Here is a 26479-nt window from a genome sequence, read left to right as displayed (position 1 = left end):
CCTGGCCTCGAACTCACAGAGATCCGCCTGCCTCTGCCTCCCGAGTGCTGGGATTAAAGGCGTGCGCCACCAACGCCCAGCCTTAATTGACTATTTTAAAACATGTAATTCTCCTTTAAAAATATGCATTTATGCTTATTTAAGCCTACCATTTTTATTATAAAAGCACTGATAATTATACTTTCAAACTTTTTTTTCCTGACTAGAAATTTGGAGTGCCTAAACCTTCTGCTGAATACGGGTGCAGACTTCAACAAGAAGGATAAATTTGGGAGGTAACCTATAATACAGTTCCTCTTTAAAGCTAGGTGAAATTTGCTTACTTAATGGCTTGCTTGACCTTTAGCTGTCTTCTGAAATTTAGCTTCATGTGTCACACATCATCATTTGATGGAATCATGATTTGTGGAGTCTGGAGTAGAGCTGGGGCCGGGGCTTATCTTCCCCAATGCACAGGGTTGGATATGACCCTGGCCTTGCCACAAGGAGAAGAGCACACGAGTGCCACCAGTCAGCTAAAGTCAGTGGTTCTAAGTGTCTCTTCTCAGCCCATCTTTCCATTGGGTTCCTCCGATAGTCCTAGCTACCTCTGCCCACCCACCATCCCCCTCTTTTTTTTCTTTAGGATTTATTTGGTTTTTTTGTTTTGTTTTCTTGGGTCTGTCCTGGAATCAGCTTTGTAGACCAGGCTGGCTTCAAACTCACAGAGATCTGCCTGCCTCTGCCTCCCGAGTGCTGGGATTAAAGGTGAGCGGCCACCACTGTCCAGCTAGAATTTATTTATGTTTGTAGGTGTTTTGCCTGCTTATACTCTCATGGAGGTCAAAAGAGAAACATCAAATCCCCTGGAACTGGAGAGTTACAGAACATTGTGATCTCATCATGTGAGGGCTGAGCATTGAACCCAGGTCCTCTGGAAGAGCAGCCAGTGCTCTTAACTGCTGAGCCATCTCTCCAGCTCCATCTTTACCCTTCTTGATACTAATTGTCCTTTTCCCATAATTAAGGTATAGAAATTTAAAACTCCATTGTAGGGCGGGGGAGGAGGGGAGGGAGAGGGAGCTGGGATTGACATGTGAAGCAAGTTTGTTTCTAACATACATTAAAAAAAAAAAACTCCATTGTACCCAAGTGCCTTCAAAAAATTCCTAGTAGAGGCAGGTGGATCTCTGTGAGTTCAAGGCCAGCCTGATCTACAGTACAAGTTCCAGGACAGCCTCCAAAGCTACACAGGAAACCCTGCCTTGAAGAACCAAAAGGGGGAGAAAAAAAAAAAAAGGTGGGCATTCGTGGCACAAGCCTTTAATCCCAGCAATCAGAGGCAAAGGCAGGCGGATCTCTGTGAGTTCAAGGCCAGCCTGGTGTATAGAACGAGTTCCAGGACAACCTCCAAAGCAATACAGAGAAATCCAAAAAATTCCTCCTCCTCGGATTTTTCCAAGTCATTCTTTTGTGAAAGTTCCTACTTCCCATACCTACTTCCCACTACTAAAAAGGAAAAATCGGAAACAAATCTGTGGGTTTTTTCCCCTCATTCTCTCATACATATCCATATAACCCAGTCTACAGGAAGTCAGCTGTAGAAGGATAAAAATCCCATTGTCTATCTAGCCTTATTGTCACTAGCATTTGTAGTAATTGCACTTGAAGCTTCTATTACCTTCCATTCCTACTTATAGTATGATTAGACATACAAAGTACATTAAAACCATTCAGGAAGGAATTATGAAGTTTGAATTTGTTTGAAAGATGTAGGTGACAATATAAGCACTATGTGTCAGCAGGTAAAAACTATGTAAGACTGTGTTTTAGGAAGGGTATAAATCAGCAGGAAATGTGTGCGTGTGTATTGATGCATATGGTAGTACCAATGCAGATGGAAAGTAAAGGATTGTGCATGGTAGGAAGAAATGAATAGAGGAAAACTAAATGCTGTTTAACCCTTAATACTTTGAAGAATAGACTAAGCTCATAAATGTACAAATAGAAGGAACAAATGGCCAACAAAATAAATTTAAAGCTAATTTTTATTTGTAGTAATTTGCGCATTCCATGCAACAAATAAGAAAAGAGGGTTTTTGAAGCATATTCTAATATGAGTTTAAAAGCGTTGTCTTTCCAGGGTTAACTACATTTTAAAAATCCCTGTAATAGCTGGGCATCATGGCACATGCCTTTAATTCTAGCATTGGGGAGGTAGATCTGTGAGAGTTCTATCCACAGCTACATAGTGAGACCCTGTCTCAAACTAATAAACAAAAAACACTATAATATTATCCAATAAGACAAAATAATGTTTTGCTATCATTTTCCTGATAAATGTATTAGACGGGGAAAATACACTATAAGGAACTCTGAACTGAACTTACCATATTTTTTGTTTTTCATTTAATGAAACCATAGAATCATCTTCATTTTATCATCCTGAAATAGTTTCTCTTATGTTTCATAATGAGAGAGAAATTAGCTATGATTATTGAGTCTTTAGAGATTAAACCAGTACATTAGCTCTTCTGAATAGGAAGTTAGTCTGTAAGACTGTCTAGTTTATGCTTCAGTATGGTATTACTGCTGAGGCCCGTGTGGTGTGGATAATGACCACTCCCGTGTGCCTCTGTGGTTTTCCTCTTTGCTTATATTACTCGAGACATGGACTGTGGGGCATTTTGGTTAGTTTAAGGCATATACTTTTATCAAAGTTTTTAGGTTTCTAAATAGAATATGAAGGTTCTGGTTGACTTAGGACTGTTCTGTAACTGAATGTGTGGAACAAGGGTCAGCTATGTTTATGTTTACAAATGTATGTTCCTGCCTTTTATATTTCCTGTATTAATTTGTTCACAAAAGATCTCCACTGCACTATGCTGCTGCCAATTGCAATTACCAGTGCCTGTTTGCTCTTGTGGGATCAGGAGCGAGTGTGAATGACCTTGATGAAAGAGGCTGTACACCCCTGCACTATGCAGCGACGGCAGACACAGATGGCAAGTAAGTACCATGAGGTTAGGAGAAGAGGGTTCTGTACAGTGGCATCTTTATATGGGGATTGTTTCCCTGCACATCTATATCTCCTTTTATATTTTTATCATTCCCTGCATCTATAGTTTATAAAGCCATTTCATAGTTATTATTAAATCCTATCTCCCACGCATCTGGCCTTTACTTGAAAGATCTGATAGAAGATGGTCTTTTCTAATTCTTCTTACAAAAGTGTTTTGTTTTTTGGTTTTTTGTTTGTTTCATTACAGGGTTTTTCTGTGCAGTGCTGGCCAATCTGGCCAACCTGGAACTCCCTCTGTAGACCAGGCTGGCCTCAAACTCAGAGATCTGCCTGCCTCTGCCTCCAGAATGTTGAGATTGACCTGTAGTATAGGTATATATTGCTTAAATAGATGCTACTAGATAGCAAGGCAGGTAAACATTGGTCAAGAGTGATGAGTGGGAAGAAAAGACTAAATGACGTGTAAACTGGTGTAAGATGTCCCATCACTACATCCACTCGTAGTGCTTCAGTATAATACTTTTCTTATTAGACGAATAAACTCACTAAAGACAGCAAGTTAGATCTTCAGTGTTTCCAGTGTTCTCCACGTGTCTGAGTCAGCAAAGAGTAAACATGTTAGAAAGAATAATGATGCCTAGGGAAAGATGCTTTAAAAAAACCTCTGGGAAGTTACATTTAACATAAAAGTCTATCTGTTGTTTTTTCACTTTTTTATCCTTTTTAAAAATGCATGTAATTCAGGCTGGGGAGATGATTCAGTAAATGAAGTACATGACCTCACAAGATTGAGGACTCAACCTATGTAGATTCAGATTAGTAGTAGACATGTGAAATTCTAACACTTGTACCTTGTGAATGGGAATCAGATACTGAAGAATCCCAGGAGTTCCCTAGCCAGCTAGACTGAGGTACATAGTCACAAACCACAAGAAACCTATCTCAATAGTACAAGTGAGGTCTGATACCCAAGGGTGTCTTCTGACTCCCACATACCTCCTGTGACATGCACAACCACACACGTGTGTATACACACAAAACTTTTTTGTTATTATTATTGTGAATGTGTATTATGATGTATATGTAGATAATGGACACACATGCCACAGTGTACATATATATGTCAAGAAAATTTTTAGGAGCCTATTTTCCTTTTACTTGGGAACCAGACAATTTAACTCAGATTACCAGACAATTCTGGCTTAAAAGGATGCTATTTGCCACTATTGGGAGTATTATAATGTATAAAAGTTCTGGAAGTAATTCCTGAGAGACCTAAAGGTTTTAGACCATTCAGCCTAAAAGGGAATTGAGGGTTAGGGTTAGAAGCTGGGGAAATGGGCTTGTAGGGAAGAATGCTTTCTATGCAAGCATGAGAGCCTGAGTTAGGATCCCTAGCACTGAGGTAAAAAGTTAGACATGGCTACATACACCAATAACCAGCACTGGGGGTGGAGGGCAGAGACAGGTGGATCAATAGAGCTTGCTGGCCAGCAGCCTAGCTGAACAATAGTAAGCTCCAGATTCAGTGAGAGATCAAAGGAATAAGGCAGACAAGAGCAAAGTGTCTTCCTCTGGTCACTGTATACACATGTGTGTGCACTCCTGCACAAGACTTGTGTATGTATACATAAATTGGGAAAAAATAAGGGTTAGCATCAGAGTGTGCATTACCTACACATAGACACACATAATTAAAAATACTTTTTAAAACTACAGAGCTAAGGTATCAAGAACTACAACCTGATTCTGGCTATCTTATGAGTGTATATTGACTCTTATTATCTGAATGAGTAAATAACATCTCCTACGCGCGCGCGCGCACACACACACACACACACTCACACACTCGTACACATACACAGGAGGGAGTGAGGTTGTATTCAGTCAGTACTCAAAAAGAGTACTCAGAGACCCTTTGTAGCCACATTTTTTTTGTTTGTTTGGGGTTTGTTTGTTTGTTGTTGTTGGTTTTTCAAGACAGGGTTTCTCTGTATTGTTTTTGGAGGCTGTCCTGGAACTCGCTCTGTAGATCAGGCTGGCCTCGAACTCACAAAGATCCTCCTGCCTCTGCCTCCCGAGTGCTGAGATTAAAGGCATGCGCCACCAATGCCCAGCTTTTAGCAAGACCAATTTTAGTCCTAACAGAGCACTGTTTGAATTATCAGAAACATGTTCCTTTATAATGTTAATAAATAATAGTTTACAAATTTGTTGTGTATGGCTTAACAGCTTACAAAACCAGCTGTAGTTTGGAAAATATCAGGTTGGTAAACTTTTGTGAGTTTTATGTTGTTAAAAGCCTTGTATCTTGAAGATTTATCAAACACAAAAGCATTAGTATTATAGTTACATAGAATTTTATATATTAATTTAGCCTGCACTTTTGAAACAAAATTAGGTTTTTAGGTTTAGAAATTTAGACCAAATTAAGAAAATGGTAGTAAAGACCAGAGACTTACTACCTAATGTATCTAACACATATAATAGCCCTATTGTATGAAACTGGTGATCATTTAGACTTCTTCCCAAATAGTTAAGTAAACAAGCCCTTTTATGTTAAAAGCCTGACAAAATTAACAAAGAACACAAGCAATTATATCTTGGATATAATACTTACATTATGTAATAACGCATATAAAATTTTAATGACAAGAAGAGAACAATTACCAGTATTTAGTTATTTGTTTAAAATATAGGTGGAAAGGCCAGGTGAGGTAGGAGGCAGAGACAGGAAGATCTCTAAGTTCAGACTAGCCTGGTCTATGTAGAGAGTTCCAGGACTGCCACATCTACAGAGTTCCCATCCCAAACAAGTAAATAAACAAAATGTAGGCAGTAAGTTTCAAAAATATATTCAGTACTAAAAGTATAAAGTCCAGCATGAAGCTCCAGCTTTCACCAAATGGTTATTATTACTGTGTAGTGTAGGTTTCTGTCCTGCCAGCCATTCCCCTAATAACTACACAGAGACTTACTGTCAGTTACAGGTGCTTGACCAATAGCTCAAGCTCTATACCTTAAATTAACCCGTTTCTGTTGATCTATGGACTGCCCCAGGCTCATTTACTTCATTTACATATTTCCATCCTGTTTGTTCTGCATCTGGTGGCGTCCCCTTGAAATTCCTCAAGACTCTCCCCCTCCTTTCCAGAATTCTTAGTCTGGTTCTCCTGCCTATTCTTATTCTGAGATTAGGCCATACAGCTTCTTTAGGAAACCAATCATAGTGACATGTGTCCACACAGTGCAAAGGGAATTCCACAGCATAGGAAAGTGTTTTGAGTTTCATAGTATTTCTTTAGGTCCGATTAATTTTAGCATGTGATTTTTTTTGCAATATTTTTTATAATAAAGTATTTAAATGTAAAATTTTGAATTTTCATGTTGTTGCTGCTATTGTGTATAGGTGCCTGGAATACTTGCTAAGAAACGATGCAAATCCCGGGATCCGGGACAAGCAAGGGTATAATGCAGTTCATTACTCGGCCGCATATGGTCACCGTCTGTGTCTTCAGCTGGTAAGAGTTCTGAATTCTCATGACAGGACTGATGTGAGTTTTAGTTTGGACATCACTAAAATAAGACTAAATGATCCAGGAAACATTTACTTTTGTTCTTTAACATTTTCATAATCCATGTACATCTTAAATTCATAGTTGCTTAAGTAAGGTATCTCTCATTCTCTACTTTCTTTTTGAAAAAGGGAAAAAAATTAAATCACTAACCCCAATGTGGTAGGAAATACCTATAATCCTAGTCCTTGAGAGGTTACTATTGCAAGTTCTGAGCTACAGTGAGATGTTGTCTAAATGGTGGGGGAGTCAAGCACAGTGGTGCATCCCTGCAGTCTGTTATGGAAGCTGAGGAAGGAAGGAAGGAAGGAAGGAAGGAAGGAAGGAAGGAAGGAAGGAAGGAAGGAAGGAAGGAAGGACGGACACTGTCTTGGGTCTAGAACAACATGGTGAGACAGTGCTTCAGAAACAAACAAACAAACAAAAAACAGATAAATCTCTGAAGAAGGCTCCTAAAAATCATTGTTTCTTGAGACAGTCACACGTAGAAAGGCTGACCTCAAGCCAGCTGTGTACCTGAGGATGACCTTGAGCTTCTGAGCCTCCACTTCTGACGCCTGAGGATGCAGCATTACACTAGTTTATGTGTTACTGGGGATTCAATTCATATGAACACACTACCAACTAAGCTATACACTAGCAGCTTCCAAATCCTCGCATCATTTAGTGTCTGTGTCTATTGTATTTATTTCTACCCCTTTAAATAAATATTTTCCATACATTTTTTAAGTTGTAACCACATCTTACTTGAAGAAAAAAATAAAAGCCCAAGATAGTTATATTTCCCTCATATGTTTAGAGAACTCCGTAAGATCCTTTTATTTCCCAGTTCTTCTCGATAAAGGGTAATCTGCTTCTACAAAGAAAGCTTACATTTTAACTGTGATTCAGAGCCCTATTTTGCCAAACTGGAAAGGAAGGGATGAGTTAAAATCCACTTCTGTGTGGCATCATGTTCAGGCTAAAGCTTCATTTATAGACATGTACATTAAGCATTGCTTCCCTTCAGTAGGAAATAAAACTCAAAAAAGGTATATAAGAAGGTCATTTAGTGTGCTACTATAAAAATAACCCTTAATCTCATGGGTTACTATGCATCTTTAGAATAAAATTTTAGGCTTTGTATCTAGATGTGTTGTCTACTGACCTTTGTAAAAGACATCTTTTCTGAACTGGAGAGATGACTCAGAGGTTAAGACCACTGACTGCTCTTCCAGAGATCCTGAGTTCAATTCCCAGCAACCACACATTGGCTTACAACCGTCTGTCAAGATCTGGTGACCTCTTCAGGCCTGCAGCCATATGTGCAGGAGGAATACTTTATACATCATAAATAAAAATTTTAAAAAAATTAAAGAAAAAGACTTCTTTTCTGGAGGTAGAGAAATCATGGATTTAAAACAGAAACTACAAAGCTCTATATCAATAAAGATGTCAAATATATTAATATACATGAGTAACTTCGTAAAATTTTATTTCAGATTGCAAGTGAAACTCCTTTGGATGTTGTAAGTATTCATTGACACCCCCCCCAACATTCAAAATAGTGTATTTCTTTATTCTCACTAAAACTAGAGTTAGGCATGTTTTTACATCATATCCCTGAGACCAAAGTGGTAAGAACAGATGTTCAGGAAGGGGAAGTTTTTACCTGATGGAAGAATGTTTCCCCAAATGCCTGGTAATCGGTGATTCTTACATACTTTCGTGATTTTCCTGTCCTGTGCACTTGCTGAGTTACCGACACTAAAGATGAGGTGAGGGGTGGGAGGGATAACTGCTCTGGTGTATTTAAAAGTGTCATTTCTAACATTTGTAAACACCTCTTTTCAGTTAATGGAAACCTCGGGAACAGACATGCTGAGTGACTCAGATAATAGAGCAACAATAAGCCCTTTACATTTGGCTGTAAGTACTGCCTTCATAGTCAATTTGATAGTTGTTTCACTACAGATCTCTAGTATTTACTTGTGTTGACTCAAACTAGTACCCTAGATACTTAATTGGTATAGTAATTATCATGGAATTAAAACTTTAAGAACTTGTTTAACCCAGAAAGTTCTTTAGTGCACTCTTGGTTATCTGCTAATCGCTTTCCTTTAAGTGGTGGTCCTTGGCTCCCTCAAACCCTGCTTTTAAGTGAGAGAATCTGACTTTAACATGAATTTAAAATGTGCTGACCTAATAGAAGAACTGTAATTTGTTAAGCAGATTATATAAACCACACAATTTCTGTAAATTTCATCAATTGTTGGCTTGCTCGTGACCATGGGTGCTGGCTAATTATAGAGTTAATGCTGTTTTACTTGCTCATTGTTATAGGATTTAGGTACATGCTCTATAATTTCCCATTCATTTTCAGATTACTCTTCATAGCAGTCACTAAAACAAAGAGGTTAGAAAATATTAAGTAAAACCCCTCTTAGCTTTTCTGTACTGAAAGAATTTAGTTTTTAAGCAAGTTTGGGTAGAGGACTTTAATCACCAAGAGACTAGAATACATCCCTAGCTACTTATGTGACCTCTGGTGTTAGGAATAGTACTTCATTTAACATAATCACTAACAGTTCAGTAATCCATTTATTTCTTTTCATGTATTCTGTAACTTTTTACCTTACTGTTCTCCTTGCACATGGTCAAGCACTAACATACTGAATTGATCTTTCCCCTCTTTCTCCTCTTCCCCAGCATAGTACTACTTCCTAGTTACTAAATAACTAAGAAGGTGCCTGGCTTAGTTAAGGTTTCTATTGCTGTGATAAAACAATGACCAAAAGCTAATATGGGGATATCTTAGTTACTTTTGCTATTGCTGTGAAAAGACACCATGACTAAGGCATTTTGTAGAAGAAAGCATTTAATTGGGTACTTGCTTACAGTTTCAAAGGTAAGTCCATGACCCATCATGACAGGGAGCATGGTGGCAGGCAGGCAGGCATGGCACTGGAGCACTAGGTAAGTGCTTGTGTACTGATCTGCAGGCAGAGAGAGGAAGAGGAAGAGGGAGAGGGAGAGGAGAGGAGAGAGAGAGAGAGAGAGGAGAGAGAGGGAGAGGGAGGGGGAGGGGGAGGGAGAGAGAGAGAGAGAGAGAGAGAGAGAGAGAGAGAGAGAGAGAGAGAGAGAGAGAGAGAGAGAGAGAGAGAGAGAGAGAGAGAGAGAGAGAGAGAGAGAGAGAGAGAGAGAGAGAGAGAGAGCGCGCGCAAGACTGGGCCTGGTGTGGGCTTTACCTTCTCCAACTAGAACACACCTCCTAATCCTTCCTAAATAGTTCAGCAGCTGGGGAGCAAGCATTTAAACATCTGAGTTTATGGGGGCCATTCTCATTTAAACATCTGAGTTTATGGGGGCCGTTCTCATTTAAAATGCCACAGAGAGGAAAGGGTTATTTTATTTTGCTCATACTTCCACAGTTCATTATTGAAGGCAATCAGAGCAGGAACTCAAACAGGGAATCTGGAGAGGGGAGCTGTAAAGAGAAGCTTTTTCCTTGAGAGAAGCCTTCCCGCCAGCCTGGTTCTAGAGCCGCATCAGTCCCAAATAAACACACAGGAGGCTATATTAGTTATGAAGCTGTTGGCCTTGCTTGTTTCTTACTGGCTAGCTCTGACCTAAGTAATTACCCCATAATTGTTAATCTAAGTATTTCTCTTACCGGAGAATAGTTCCGGGCTTCCTACCCCATGGCGTTACATCTTGACTCTCTGTTTCTCCTTCCCAGAGTCCTCCTGGACTCCTAGTCCCACCTATCTAGATTCCTATTGGCCAACAGTGCTTTATTGACATAATCACAGGACTTCCCCAACAGGGAGCAGATGCAAAGACAAGGAGGGATGCTGCTTACTGGATTTCACCTTTGGCGGGCTCATCATGCTTTGTTAGGACCCCTACGATGGGCTTGACCTTCACATATCAACCACTGATTAAGAAAATGCCCCTCAGACTTGCCTATAACCAGATTTTACTCTAGCATTTTCTGAGGTTCACTCCTCTCAGATAACTCTAGTTTGAGCCAAGTTGACATAAACCCAAGCTAGCACGGTAGATTCTAAAGTCTTCTGCTTCCTCATCTCCTTTACCAGACTTGAGTTGTAAGTACTAAGTCTGTAGATGTAAAGTCGGTGTGGAGAAAGTAGCTGTTGGTGACAAGAAAGGAACTTTGAGCAGATGGCTAGGCATTTTTTGCATTGTTACTGTCACTCATTTCATTTCTTGAGTATTTGCTAGGTGTTAGATTCACCCTTTGGTAAGGATTTAACACGTTAGCAACAGTGGTTTTTGAAAATCTTGCAGTCTGTCATAGAACTATCTTACTAACTAACTGGTATTACTTTTCTGCTCTCTAATTTGACAAGCTCTTCCTTCCCTCCGCCTTTCCCCTTCTTACTCATAGGGTCTTTGTAGCCTAGGCTAGCTTTAAGCTCACAGTTCCTTATTTTAGCCTCCAATATGCTGCAATTACAGCCACGCGTACCATATGAAATGTACGTTCTTAAGTGTCTCTTAGAGTACTGTTCAGTAGCATTAGATCTCTAGAACTCTTCTGTCTCAAGAATTGAAACTCTAAATTCATTGGAACAACAGCTATGCATTTTCCTCTCCCTCTAGCTATTTTCATAAATTTGACTAACCTATATGCCACATTAAAATGGAATCATAGTATTTCTCTTTTGAGTTTGTTTGGAGTGTCTTATTTCATTTAATATACTTTCCCTATGCTGTTCCTCACTTTTGAGCTTACATATGTGCACACTGTAGTTTGTATTCAGTTAGTTTACCAATGGACACTCACTGTTGTTTCATCTCTTAGTAAGTGCTGCTGTGTTCCTTTTTCTAAACTGAAATGAACGTAGTTTTGCAGTTTAATGATTAAACTCAGTGAAATGTGATTATATTGCAATGTTAGCATTTTATATCCAATCCTAAAAGCTTTCAGAAATTTAGTTGAACTAGTTTTTTTTTTTTTATTTCAACTCACATTGTCAGACAGCCTGATCCAGTGGAATACTGGAGTGAGTCCTAAAGAAAGTATTATTTCTTCCTAATGCTGGTGCTAGATATTGGGTTGTTTTTTTTCCTTTGTTCCTGTAGCAGAGGTGATGAGAAAGAGCCCTATAACAAAGCATGATGCTTCCTAGTCTTCATTTTCTCTCCTCTTGATTTTTTTTGTCTAAATACTGTCTTCTGTGTATCCCATGAGATTCGTCAAAGCTCATTCTTGGGGTAGCATGAGTTTTCCCACTTAATATTGCCAAATAAAGTTGGGTGTGATCCTAAAATGAATTCTCTTGTCTACACTCACCTTCTCCTTAAGATAATTAAACTTGTAGATAAATCAGCCTCCCATACAGATATCAGCAAAGCCAAGCTTTCTCTTTGCTTCCACTTTCTGACTTATTTTCCCTTCTTTTAGAGTGGACACCCTGAACCCTGTGTACCTCATTTTCAGTCCATCGCCTAAATGATTTTGACTGTCCTACCTTACATGAGTTCTGGAAATTGGACTTAGGGCAGCAGGCTTGCTCAGCAAGTGCTGTCACACACTGAGCCATTTCACCAGCCCACCTTTTGAACATGCTGCACATGTGCTTTATCATCCTTTGATACTTACTGCTTTAGTCCATCCCTATACACTGTGTGGTCCAGTGTAAATGTATGTGCCATTGACATCAGGGTTTTTAAGGTGAACTGTCTGGAAAGCTTCCTTATTATTAGCCTTACAGCCACAGCTTCAGGGACTCCAGTTCACATCCATTTTTTGATGCATGCCATAATTCAGGCATTGTTACCACCTGTCATTTGAGGCTTTATTATTTACAGAATATGTATTCCTTAATATGGGAGACTGCTGGTGATTGTTACAAGGGGAAAAAAATCTATGATTTAAATTCTCTGGCTTCTTATTATAAAAGTCTCTATTATCTCAGATATAACAATAAAAAACTGAATTTGCTTACTTTACACTTTCCATAGCAGTGGGGTATTGTGCATTTAACTCAGTGGTAAAACTTGCTTACTTTCTTACTTACCTGGTGGTTTCCATTCCCGGAACCACAAGAGAAACAGAAACATACTTGGGGAGTCAGTCTAAATACTATTTTTTTAATTTATGTATTTTTAATTCTAGGCTTATCATGGTCATCACCAGGCCCTGGAAGTGTTGGTACAGTCTTTGTTAGATCTTGATGTAAGAAATAGTAGTGGTAGAACACCCTTAGACCTCGCAGCATTTAAGGGCCATGTTGAGTGTGTGGATGTGCTCATTAATCAGGGAGCTTCAATCCTCGTAAAAGATTACGTTTTGAAGAGAACGCCTATCCATGCAGCAGGTATGCCAGATGTCGTTTATAATCTTAATGTACGTTTTCATACTACTACTGGTAATTGTGTGTACTTTTTATGTTAAGTAGTCAAATGATTGTATTCTGAAGGAAAAGCAATACTTCTTAAAAATCGTATACCAGCTGGGAATTGGTGGCGCACACATTTAATCCCAGCACTCAGGAGGCACAGGCAGGCGGATCTCTGTGAGGCCAGGCTGATCTACCGAGCGAGTTCCAGGACACCCTCCAAAACAATACAGAGAATCCCTGTCTAGAAAAGCAAAAAAAAAAAAAAAAAAAAATCATATACCTCGAAATTGGATTTATGAAATAAAATATTTACATTATCACCATAGTTCAGTGTTCTTTTACTTCTTTATTTTGTTTGTTTTGTTTGGGGTTTGTTTTTTGTTTTGTTTGGGGTTTTGAGACAGGGTTTCTCTGTGTAGCCCTGGCTGTCCTGGAACTAGCTCTGTAGACCAGGCTGGCCTTAAACTCACAGAGATCGGCATGCCTCTACCTCCCAAGTATGTTTACTTCTTTTTAATGGAAGTTTTAATTAACATGTACTTTCATGGCAACCATTAATGTCTTAAGAATAATTTTTAAGACTTATTTGAATTTCATGTGTATGAGTGTTTTACCTGCATATATATGTATATGCCATATGTGTGCCTGGTGCTTGAGAAAGCCAGAAAGGTGTCAGACCCCCAGAACTGGAGTTGTGGATGGTGGTGAGTCGTCATGTCGGTATTAGGAATCAAACCTGGCGTCTTTGTAAGAGCAGGAGCTCTCCTAGCTACTGATCCATCTCTCCAGTCCCAAAAGTCACTTTATTTTACTGGTATACTGCATTAAACACTTAGGAAAAGCTTACAGATGTTAACTTCTGTAAGAACTACCCCAAGTTGTAGTTTCATAATTTTGCCAATGTACCAAAAAAATGCAGGGATGTGTAATCAAGTTATTGGTATGTAGGAAAAGACTGGCAAAGGGGAAGGAACAATCATAGAAATGACTCAGTACTAGCAGTATACCAATAGAAGACACAAAACTGGAACAATTGAAAAATAGTAGTCAAGTGTTTTTATTAGTTCCGATCTTTATGTGTTCTGATTCAGTTCACCTTGTGTTTATGGAATAATCCGTAAGAACAGCTTTTTAAAACTATTGGATATTCAGACAAGGCTGAGGGACAAATATTCTAATGAGCATTTAAACTCTTTAAAGATGTTTGTAGAAACTATCAAGTAGTATGAATAAGAAGTCATTTTCTATAAGAATGGAGTCAGCCAGGCAGTGGTGGCACATCTTTAATTCCAGCCCTGGGGAAGCAGAGGCAGGAGGATCTCTCTGAGTTTGAGGCCAGCCTGGTCTATGGAGTGAGTTCCAGGACAGCCAGGACTATTACACAGAGAAACCCCTCTTGAAAAAAAAAAAAAAAGTAGTGTAGAAAGGGGGGTGTGTTGCCTTAGCTGGTAGAGTGCTTGCCTACCGTGTGTGAAGCCCTGGGTTCAACTCCAGTACCACACGAAAGGGGAATGGTAGTACATGCTTACAACCTCAGCACGAAGGTCAGCAGTCCATCCCCAGAACCATACAAAGAAGGTCTGGTGGTTCTCACCTGTAATCTCTGCACTTAGGAAGTAGAAGCAGAAAGATCAGGAGTTCAGGGTCATGCTTTGATAAACAATGAATCCGAGGCTTGCTTAGGCTACATGAGACCCTGCCTCCAAAAGAAAAAGAAAAGAAAAGACTATAGACAATTAGGCATCTATTTTTCTGTCATTACTTTTTCTTTCTTTTTCTGACTTAGAAATAGTGGAAGACTTTCCTTTCTGAACCATGTTGTCACTTACATATTTCCATATACTTCAAGTTTATTACTTGAGACAGGACCTGAATTTTGAAGGAGATATATTTTGAAAGCTCCTATTGAGATGGAAGGAGGGGTTGTTCTTCTGTTTGCCAGTAAGGCTTTTGGGCTTATAATAACATTTCTTTGCAAGATATGTTTCATTTATCACACATGTACCATCTCAAAATCTTTTCAGGTATAAATCACCCAAGCAAATGTGTCCTAAATTGGTGGGTTTAGTCTCATCCCTGTTAGAGTGTGGCGCAGTTCTACAGTGACTGATCCCACAGTGTCAGTCAGCACTCCACTAGATTCTTTATTGCCTCCTGATTTGCATTCGCATCACCCTGTGGAGGGTCACATCCACAACTGGGATTTTAGAAAGAAGGCTTTTCATTATCAAAATTAAAATTATGTGCCAAAAGCTCTCTAGACTTCTCAATGTCTTACTGTTTGGCTCTGGACCTTGTACTCATCATGCAGCAAATCTCTTTCAAAGGAAAATGAAATTAATATGATTGACTTGGTTTGTGACTGACATAGTCTAATATGGTTGATTGGACCCCTTAACAGGAGACAGGTCACTCTTCCTCGTGGCAAGCTAAATAAAATGAGGATTCTGTTAACATGAGAGAGGATGAAGGGATAGGTGTCAATGTGCATTCTGCTTACTGTGTGCATACATGAGTCTCTTAACAGCAAATATAGCACAAAACCTGCTTTGTACATGTAGTTGGCCTTCTGATTATTGAATTCAGTGAAGTTGTCCCAGAATTATATTATAAAAGATGTGCTTACTCTAAGATATTTTTTGTTTTGTTGTATATAATAAAGTTTTTTTTTTTACTTTACAGCAACAAATGGTCATTCAGAATGCTTACGGTTATTAATAGGAAATGCAGAACCACAGAATGCAGTAGATATTCAAGATGGAAATGGACAGTAAGTTTTAATAATTTTTAAATAAGCCTTTTGTTTGTTTGTTTGTTTTTGAGACATCTCATGATGTAACCCAGGCAATTCTCCACTCCACAATCTCACTACTTCACCCTTTTTGGTGTTGGAATTACAGGCATGTGCCACTATACTTTAAAATGCTAGATATTCTAATATTTTGACCCCTATCTTAGTAAATATGTCATAGTTTGTAACTGAACCATAAATACATAACAAAGTTATGTCACAAGTGAATATATAGAAAATAATCCAACCCATCATTGCTGTTTTATTGAGTTTTGTAAGTGATAGCACTAAACCTACTTCTGTTATTATTCAGGACACCTCTTATGCTGTCTGTTCTCAACGGACACACGGACTGTGTATACTCACTACTGAACAAAGGAGCAAATGTAGATGCCAAAGATAAGTGGGGAAGGACAGCATTGCATAGGGGGGTAAGCCAAAATTAAATTAACTAAAGATGGTCCATGGTGCCCCACATGATGGATTTAATACACCCAAATTGTTTTTGCAGGCAGTTACAGGCCATGAAGAATGTGTAGATGCATTACTTCAACATGGTGCTAAGTGCTTACTACGGGACAGCAGGGGTCGGACACCTATACACTTGTCAGCTGCCTGTGGACACATTGGAGTTCTTGGAGCCCTTTTGCAGTCAGCAGCATCCATGGATGCAAATCCAGCCATAGTAGACAATCATGGGTATACAGCACTTCACTGGGCTTGCTACAATGGTTAAGTATCCCATAAAAACCTGGTGAAGGCAAAATTTTTTATTGGCTGATTTTTTTTTAATGTTATCAGTGACAACTATTTAAAAACCATGTCACACAGAAGTGTATTTCCAAAGGTAGAGCATTTACTTGTCTTTTGGAGGTTCACTTTCATAACATTTCTTATCTTGCCTGGCCATGGTGGCATACACCTTTAATCCCAGCATTTGGGAGGCAGAGGCAGGCAGATCTCTGTGAGTTTGAGGGCAGCCTGGTCTACAAAGCAAGTTCAGGACAGCCAGGGCTGTTACACAGAGAAACCCTGTCTCAAAAGAAAAAAGAAAAAAAAATCCTATCTTGTACATTTTGTACAAGAAACAGAATTTACACAAAGAGCATACCTGGTTACCATTAAAAAACAGGTGTGTCTGATTTTTTTTTTCCATAGAAGTAAAATTGTAGTGTCAGAATTGAACTGGAAGAATGTATGTTAGTTCGTGCAATAAAAGACCATACAGTCTAAAATTAAATTAATGTCATATTTTTAGCCAAATGCCTGCTAATTTGTGGAATATATTAAATGGTTTTATTCTGATTAGTAATTTTTGTACAGAAAGTACTCAGGGGCTGGAGAGATGGCTCAGCAATTAAGAGGACTGGCTATTCTTCTAGAGGACCTGGGTTCAATTCCCAGCACCCACATGGCAGCTCACAACTGTCTGTAACTCCAGTTCCAGGGTACCTGACACCCTCATAAGGATATATGTGCAGGGAAGCCACCAATGCACATAAATTTTTTGAAAAATGGAATTACTCTAATTAAATCAAAACAAGCTTGTCTCTCAAAAGGAAATGATGACTAGGTTTTAGAAAAGAACTGGCTCTATAAAGTCCAGAATTTCAAATTATAGTAATTTTCTTGTATACGTTTGAGTATTTTGATTTTCTTATTTATTTCTTTCAAAAGCTGATCAACTTTTCTTGACATTCTTAAGCACCTTTAGAAATAACTTTCTGAGCTGGGCAGTGGTAATGCACAACTTTAAACCCAGCACTTGAGGCAATGGGGATCTTTGTGAGTTTGAGGCCAGCCTGGTCTACAGAGCTAATATAGCCAGGGCTACACAAAGAAACCCTGTCTCAAAAAACAAAACAGAAAAATAATTTTCTGAACTATTAAGAGAAATGCTGAGGTTGTCATCTTGGTTCTACCCAGTGCTGGTCCCTGGATAGCAGATGAAGCACTCCATACACAGCTCAGATAGTGGGTCTCTAACCCTGGGTCTCAGGGCTACTGATAACATGTGCATTGTTAATGGGACCTGAGAAGTTTAAAGGTCTTTATAAGAGCAACTTTTTGAGGAACTGGAACATGGCTCAGCAAGTAAAGTGCCTGCCACTGTGCCTGACAGCCTGGATTCGCTTCCTGGGAACCAACTCCTAAGCTAAGAAAATCTGAAGTTTTGATTGGGATTTATTATTTTTATTTATTGTTGAGTGTTATTTTTTGTTTCTGTTTTTAAAGTGGCTTTTAAAAAAGCTATCTACCTACTTCTTGTATCAGTCAATATAGTTTTCCTTTTTCACAACCGTGTTTTAAGAAATTGTCCTTTGCTTGTTATTATAGAAAGATAATACAGTTCATTAATTGAAAAGGAAATTTGCAGAACAAAATATACCATTTGAGGTATAAAAAGAAAGAAAATAAGTTTGTACAGGCACTTTGTAGAGCTATTGAGATCTCTGGTTATGGTCTAAAGAGTAGATATGGGATGGAGCAGAGTCTTGAACGTTCTCCTTCTAGATACTTCTGTGTATTTGAGATTGTTGCAAGTATCTCTTGGATTTTAATATCCAGTTCTTATGTACCCATTAGGTCATGAGACATGTGTGGAACTACTGTTAGAACAGGATGTTTTCCAGAAAATTGATGGAAATGCTTTCAGTCCATTGCATTGTGCTGTGTAAGTAAAGTCATAGTGAGTCAAGTTCCCTGGGGTGTTTTAGAAAACACTGTGGCGGTGAGACTGATCGCCTTGTACCTTGTCTAGGATCAATGACAATGAAGGTGCTGCTGAGATGCTTATCGATACCTTAGGAGCCAGCATTGTGAATGCCACAGATTCAAAGGGAAGGTAAGAAAGCCCTGTAACTATTGACCTTCTATTCGGGTGCTTACAGAGAACTCAAATCTAACTGAAAACAGGATTTTGCAGATGTTGTAAATTATTGTAAAGTCTTAAGTTCTCTGCATTATTATGACATTTCATTTTTTGTCATTTTATTTTAAAATATAAACATTACTTCTAATTTAAGAAGTATGATTTTAAACCCAAAGAAAATTGCTTAAAAATGTAATAGTTTTCTAAACTGAATTAAAAACTGAAAGAAGAGTCTAACCATTGTAATAAGTAATAGTTTGGGAGTAAACTATTACCCCTTTTAAGTTTTCTTTAACAATATAATATATTTTAACAGTACTATATTATATAGTTCATCCTTATTTTAGGCATTATAGTTTAAGATTATATTAAATATACATACCTAAAAGTAGAAATTTGTGAGTTTCGATTTGTATCTTAACAATACTTTTATAACTAAATTCAGGAGTAATATTTCCAGTGTATGTGCTGTTCAGCTTTTGTTCTATATTTCCCTGTGTCCCAGAACGCCTCTCCATGCCGCTGCCTTCACAGACCATGTAGAGTGTTTACAGCTGCTGCTCAGCCATAATGCTCAAGTCAATTCCGTGGACTCTAGTGGAAAAACACCGCTCATGATGGCTGCAGAAAACGGACAAACCAATACAGTTGGTAAAGAAACTGTTTAGAGAAGGCTGAGGCAGTAGGACTGCCTTGAGTATGAGGTCTGCCTTGGCTACATAATGTCTCCATAAGAAAAGAGAAATTGTGTAGCACCTGCTTAGTGTGCACCTATAACTCAGCTACCCAAGAGCCTGCCAGAAGATCGCAAGCGTAAGGCTACTCTGGGCTGGGTAGTAAAGCACAGCCCATGTTGCTTTATTTATTTTTTTTCAATTGTTCTATGTGTGTAACTTAGATTCCCAGCCCTTCTGACTTCCATGAATTCTCTCACCATTCCACATTTTCATTTTGGAGCATTGCCTTTACTGACTGAAAATTTTTCTTTATCAAGGTACTTTAACCTCGCGGTTTGGCAACACTGACTCTGGGGTCAGAGCATGACTCTAAGTCCTAGATTTTAAGTGACCTCCTGCCTCAGTTCTTTCACTTGTGAAGTGAAAAAAATTATAGCATCTACCAAAAGATTGATGTGAGGGTTAAATATAACCCATAAATCCAGGCATATAAAACTTTGAGATTTATTAACACTCCAAAATACTAATTATTGTTGCTACCATCTGATTTGCACAAGAATAGAAAAGTCTCTTATTATATGGTAATATATTGTGTTTGTTGTGTATTATAGTGTTTTTCTTGCAATTAAGTATTTGCAAGAGAGGTATTTTTTGCTGTATGTCTTCATTTCTCTATACTGAGTTATTGGTAGTCTCAGAAACATGTTCATAAACATAATAATTGATGCCCTTTTCCCTCCCAGAGATGCTGGTTAGCAGTGCTAGTGCAGATCTAACTTTACAAGATAAGAGTAAAAATACCGCCCTTCACTTGGCTTGCGGCAAGGTATGGTTATAGTTTAAGGATGTATTTTCATGGCTACTATTGAGTGAAATTCAGTTTTTCCAGCTCACTAAAATGAGCAGAAGTCAATACCAAACCTAAGTTTCTTGGGTGGGTGGTGGGGGGCGTGTTGGCATACTAGGTTTTGATATACAAGCTTAACACTTAACTATTATTGGCCTGTCTTATTCTCATTTCTGATATCTTTGAACAAATATTTCAGACATTAGCTTATAAAAATCATGAGCTATGTAATTTTGTACATATGTTAGAGATGGTTTATTCTTAATAGTGTGCTGTTTTTAAGAGCTATTTGTCCCAATTTTAGGGTCATGAAACTAGTGCCTTGTTAATACTGGAAAAGATAACAGATAGAAACCTCATCAATGCAACCAACGCAGCCTTGCAAACGTAAGTACTTTGAGAATCTGAGTAAACTTTGTGCTCTCTATAATTCTAAAAAAGGATAAATGAACTTTTTAAAATGTGACCAGTAATATAGATCAGTTACAAACTGTTTAAACAATAACTCACTTATGAAATCATACAACTGAAAGCTCTACTACTTTAAAATATTTTGAACTGAAACTTTATTACAACTTTGAATTTTTACTTATATAATTTTAAAAGGGAAGTAGTGCTATTTTGTGTAATATCAAAATCAGCTGAAAAGTGCCATTTTATACTAGCAGCAAATGAGGTAAGAAGCTCTCTCTCTCTCTCTCTCTCTCTCTCTCTCTCTCTCTCTCTCTCTCTGTGTGTGTGTGTTTATATAAATTTAAAGAGGTTTCAGAACGAATTGGTCTCTTAGTATAAGCAGTAAACTTTGAGTTTAACTGACAGAGATCTTAGTTAGGCCCATGTCTCCCATTTTCATCTTCCAGTTTCCATTGGTTATAAAAAAGAAAAAAAATGCTTGAAATAGTTCACATTCTGGGTTCAGTCAAATCCCTCAGACCCAAATGTTAGTCATGGGCCAATAAACATCTTTTAAAGATTATTAGAATTTATGGTATTATAGGTTATAGTTTTTATTATGTATTTGTTAACCTCATTTCTTACTAAGTTAAGACTGTAGTTCACCCAGTCACAGTGGGTATCTAGTTACACCTAAGATTCAGGGAACATTGTGGAAGAGGGAATCAAAAGATGGGAATTTTTTGTGAAACTGCATCTTCTGGTAAAGTCAGAAGCTACCCCTGTAAAGTCTTAACAACATGACCCAAATAAGGACAGTAACAATAGCCTTTCCAGAGTGGACCAGGGAAAGCCCAGGGAGAGCCTCACAAAGAACTACTGGTACCTCAGAAATGCTGAGAGTAAGAAATAGTCTTTTCCAAGGAAGAGTACACTAATGTAATACCAGTGGTTGACCAGAAAAGGCACATGCAGTATATACAAGTAGCATGATACAGACTGAACAGGTTATATTTAGAAATATACATATATATGAATGGGATAACAATAAGTAAAAAGAGGCCATGAATTTGAAGAGAGCAAAAAGGAGTATATGGGAGGGTTTAGAAGAAGGGAAGAATAAATTATGTAATTATATTAAAACCTCAAAAGTACAAGAAATTATTAAAAAAAAAAGAGTAGTTCATTTGGTTAACTCTTTTTAAATATGGAATCTTAGAAGGTACAAAGTTTTCAGTGAGGCTTGGAAACTACTTCTGATGTCTAAGCCGGACTCTCTATGGAGGCACTGCTGCCCCTCTCATCTGTATTGGTTGAGAATTGGATGTCTTAATGTTGTGGGATATTTGTACATTACATGAATATGTAGTGCAGTGATTGGTGTAAAAAAAAAAATCTCAATGGCCAGTAACTAGGCAAGAGAGTATATGCGGGATTTGCCAGCAGAGAGAGAACTTTGGGAAGAAGAAAGGCAGAGTCGGCAGCCACACAGAGGAAGCAGGATGGGCCGTATGGAGATGAGTCTAGTGGTACTGAGAAGAAAGTATTGGTACGCGTGGTACCCAATGTGGGACACAAATTCTTATCTTTAGGTCTTCACAACTTGGCCAGATGCTCTTTGTAGCCAGATATGTGTCTGTGCATGAACTACACATATATGTACAATTTTTTCCCACAGGCCTCTGCATGTTGCTGCCCGAAATGGGCTAACAATGGTTGTTCAAGAGCTTCTGGGGAAAGGAGCTAGCGTTCTTGCCGTCGATGAAAATGGTAAGGGAGCACTGTGTACCCTGCCCTTGGCCAACTTCTTGGTAGTTTTCCTCTTGATGGTGCATCTTTGAAGTAAAATGAAGTTTGGTGCTATTTGTATTGGGCAAAGAAGAGCACTGAAATTAATACTGAGTTTTTTGTAACAAGAAATAAGAGCAAAAGAAACAAGGAAAGTCCATCTGAATTTATGTATTGTCTGTTAAGCCAGATGTGATGTTTGCTATTTGATCATTACTATTATTTATTTTGGTAGCCAAAGATTTTGTTTTTTCAACAAATATTTACCAAGACCCTACTAAAACGTATTCTTAGACAAAGCCTTCTACTCTTACATTAGGTTCTGTAACCTTTTTCCTGTCAGAGACTATGACTTTAACAATTACTCCCTATCGATATATCACTATGTGTTTGCGGTGTTGGAATCAAATCTAGGGCCTGTGCATATTCTACAAGTGCTCTACCCGGCCTCCCCAGTCAGCATAAAGATACTAGTTGTGTACCTCAGCAGCCAACCTCACAACTTTTTCAGCCACCACTGTAGACGGGCCTTTGTCCCCACCACACTGTAGAACTCTTCTCATCAAGGTTCTTGGTTCTCCACAGTATTAAGTCAGTTCTTGTTTCACTTGGCAGGTCAGCTTTTAGTATGTGACTCCTTTTGTCTTGATAAACTTCCTTTACTTGGCTTTTAAGGGCTCTACACTAATAGTTCTAATATCTAATTATTTAATGATGCCCTAAATTTATGTTGCCTGCCCACAACTTCCCCAGTGTTTGCATTCATATATCCAACTGCTTTATTAATAATAACATATAGATGTCTAATAAATAGAACTGTCAATGTTTTTCCTTACCGACTCCAAACTTTCCCTTCCAGCCGTGATTTCAGTTGAAAACCAGTCCTTTCTTTATAGCTCAAGGCAGGAGTTTGAATTGTCTTTGGTTCCTCTCTCATGGCTACTGCACCAGCAAAAGCTACTCATTACCTTTAAAGTAAATCCAGTGTTTGTCTCTTTCTCTCTGCTTACTACCCTCACAGATATTTTTAAAACACATCGTATTTCTCCTGTCAGCTTGTTCATAGTTCTCACAGTGACCTACAAAGTGATCTGCTCTTAAGACCTTTCTGCCTTGTTTCGCTCCTCCAGCAAAACTACCATAGAGTCTCTGTGTACATTATAGTTTTGTTTTAGCTCTGTCTTCTGCCTGGAACACTCTGACCTGCAAGTATTCTTTGACTAAATCCTTCACCTCTTTCAAATCATTGCTTAGTTTTTATCCTCTCCATGAAGCTAATTAACTGTATTACAGCATTCATATTCCCAGTTAGCCTGTTCATCTCTCATTCTGGGTAAAGCTTATTATAGTCTAACTTACTGAATATGGTGTACTTTTTGTGTTGATGTGTCTCTCCATAAAAGCAGAGAATCTTTGTCATCCGTGTTCACTGATGTTTCCTAAGTATCAGAAGAGTTCGGGAAATCAGTGGGTGTTTGTTGCATGTTTAATTATGTCAAAACTGTTAAGGCTGAGGCTTCTGTGTGGAATAAGTATGATGTAGTCTACTCCCTGTCAAGGAACATTAAAGAATCTTAACCCTTCCTTACAAGATCTGATCAAAGACACTCCAAAACATCAGCAAGTGGGAAGGGGACCTTTTTTATTGATGATTTTTTCATGTAATGTATTTTGATCATGTTTTTCCTTCCCAATTCCTCCCAGACCCTCCCTACCTCCCTACTCATGGAATCTTATGTGCTCTCTTGCTCCTCTTCCCTTCTTCCCTCCTCCCCCTCTCTCCCTCTCTCTTCCTCTCCACCTTATCCCCTGTCTCCTTAAAAATAAACAGAAAAGACACACACACAATGGAAATCAAAACAAATAAGCAAAAGAACAATAAGACACACACACACACACACACACACACACACAAAAGGTTCAAAGCAAATACTCAAGAGGAAACTGCAGCAGAGGTATCTGAAACATTGTAAGTCTGGGCCATCCATTCCCAGGGGAGATTTTTCAGGGGTCTTCCTCCATCAAACCTTATTTTTCTTAACCCAGAATGAATTTCAACCAGCCTCTCATTTCTTGTGGAAACAAAAGCATATCCTCTTCTCCAAAGTAATATATCTTTTTATTTAAATTTCGAAGCCAAGGCATTTTCAAAATATATAGGCTGAGTTACCAGCAACATTTATAATCAAATGTCTCTTTGCAGCTGTGCCCCTTCCTCGCTAGTCAAGCATTTCAAAGACAACATGATAACATATGGTGTCCAGACTCTCTGTGTCTTTTCCATCTTTACACGGCTTTTTCATATTACTTCATTTTAAGGACTTTATTATTTTAAGACCATATATTTCTTTTTTATGACTGTCTATACCTTCTCTTTTATCTCCCAAGCCTAGGTATATTTTTAAGCACACTGTAAACCATTTAGAGGTTTTGGGGCTTTTGCGGGGTTTTTTGGGCTGAATCTAACTTTATTCCGTATCTTTTTCTGACCACATGAGCATTTAAACTGATGAGTGGGTGTGGCTAGGACTAAAGTAGAGGCTTTGGGAGCTGGCTTTGCCCAGCTCCTTGGTTTATGAGAGCTTAGCTTCATGGCAGAGGTACTGATGGGAGCCATGTTTGTCACCTCAACTCTGGGGAGTTTCTGTGTCCACACTGCCACCAAGCAGCATGCCACTGGCCGCTTATGAACACCTTGTAAGTGTTTGGTAGCAGGGCCTCTTAAAAGAGCTGCACAGTTTTCTCCACTGACGCTGAGTCTCTTAAAGGAGCCAGGCCTCTGCTTGCCACCAGCAACAAAGTCTACCCAAGAAAAACCTGTTGCCAAGAAGGTGGGCTTGATTCTGTTCTTTTGTGTGTTTAGAATTCTGTTTTTTTCTTTTCAGAGTAGATGAGACAACTAGTATTTCAGCAAATGAGACAAAGAGGTCTACAAAATATAAAAAATATTTTTATATTTAATAATACAGAAATAATGGTTGTTGACCAGCTAGCTATCCATGGGCATGGGGCCTGCCCTGAAATGTGGTTAGTACACTGAGTGGAACTGGTGGAAAAAAATAATTTTCCTTTTGTCAGAGGATATAAATTGCGGGTCACTTCTTGGCTAGAGGTGGGAGCCCTGTCTACTTTCCCCTGTCAGTGCTGATACCCCATTTGTCTTGAAATGTGCAGGCTTTGTGCATTTACACACAGTACAAGATAAGAAAAAAATCTTATCTTGTACATTTTGTGCAAGAAACAGAATTTACACAAAGAGCATGTGTACTAGTTCTGTTGTGTCTGGAAGACATGTTCCATGGAGTTATCCATCTTTTTTGGGTGGGCGGGGGGTTGCAATAGGGATTTTCTGTATAACAGCTTTGGCTGTCCTGGAACTCCCGCTGTAGGCCAGGCTGGCTCCTCTTCCAGCCTCTCCCTCCTCTTTCACAGAGATCCGTGAGCCTCTGCGGGAAGAGGTTTGAAGAAGACATCCCATTTAGTATTAAGTCCTCTACAGTCTCACTTTGCATACTGTCCAGTCCCAAGTATCTGTGTTAGTTTGGGAGAGTTGAGATGAGTGCAGATGCTAGATCAGGTTGTGAGGAGTCTAAACATTACAAAGATGGCACCTAGTCTGCAAGGAGAGCAGCAAGACCAGAATGGGGATAAGACTTAGAGGCATAAATGGCCACCAGCATTGGGATGAGGTACTTAGAATGAAAAATAGTGTGTTTTTTTTCTAGAGTCTATGATCATAGGTTCTTTGGGATTTCGTGAAGGAGTGATGAGGTTTTGTAGTGAAGTCATAGCCACTGTGACTTGGGAAACTTGTGTGGCATTGAACCAAGAATACCCTGTGTTAAGTTTATCTGGGGACATATGGAAAGCTGAATGAAACTGAGCAATTAAATGTGTGGGTCTGAATCATAAAAGCAAAATCTAGGTATTTCTCCTTGTATAGATTAAAATAAGGAGCATTCCTGCAGACAACACGCCAAACCCTCTAAAAATTCCTCCCAAGTTGCCCTTAGCAGTCACGGCCTGCTCCACCACAGCAATAGAAAGTTAACCAGAAGAAGAGGCAGACTACCTCGGTTAAGTACTGAGCTGAACTCAAGAAAGCCAGTAACAGAGAGGGAGGACTGATGACCAAAGGGATTAAAACTGGGCTGGTTTAACCCCCAGAAACAGCTGACCTGACAA

General features: G+C 38.7%; 1 protein-coding gene across 5 annotated transcripts in view; it reads left to right on the top strand.

Moving 5' to 3' along the window:
- Window positions 1-26479, top strand: part of Ankrd28 (ankyrin repeat domain 28) — a 150190-nt gene that overhangs the window by 118845 nt on the left and 4866 nt on the right. For all 5 annotated transcript variants that reach the window (XM_040747752.1, XM_040747753.1, XM_040747750.1 and 2 more), the window contains 15 exons: window positions 207-275; window positions 2848-2988; window positions 6411-6522; window positions 8058-8084; window positions 8410-8484; window positions 12701-12902; window positions 15609-15696; window positions 16031-16148; window positions 16229-16448; window positions 18304-18391; window positions 18479-18562; window positions 19095-19240; window positions 20010-20092; window positions 20418-20500; window positions 22185-22276. In XM_040747752.1, the coding sequence (XP_040603686.1) occupies window positions 207-275; window positions 2848-2988; window positions 6411-6522; window positions 8058-8084; window positions 8410-8484; window positions 12701-12902; window positions 15609-15696; window positions 16031-16148; window positions 16229-16448; window positions 18304-18391; window positions 18479-18562; window positions 19095-19240; window positions 20010-20092; window positions 20418-20500; window positions 22185-22276 (1628 nt within the window). The remainder of the gene's footprint in view (window positions 1-206; window positions 276-2847; window positions 2989-6410; window positions 6523-8057; window positions 8085-8409; window positions 8485-12700; window positions 12903-15608; window positions 15697-16030; window positions 16149-16228; window positions 16449-18303; window positions 18392-18478; window positions 18563-19094; window positions 19241-20009; window positions 20093-20417; window positions 20501-22184; window positions 22277-26479) is intronic.

Source organism: Mesocricetus auratus, unplaced genomic scaffold (genome assembly GCF_017639785.1).
Source record: "Mesocricetus auratus isolate SY011 unplaced genomic scaffold, BCM_Maur_2.0 Super-Scaffold_100006, whole genome shotgun sequence".
NCBI classification, from domain to species: domain Eukaryota; kingdom Metazoa; phylum Chordata; class Mammalia; order Rodentia; family Cricetidae; genus Mesocricetus; species Mesocricetus auratus.
Note: the sequence above shows the minus strand (reverse complement) of the source record. Positions and strands in the feature narration are given on the sequence as shown.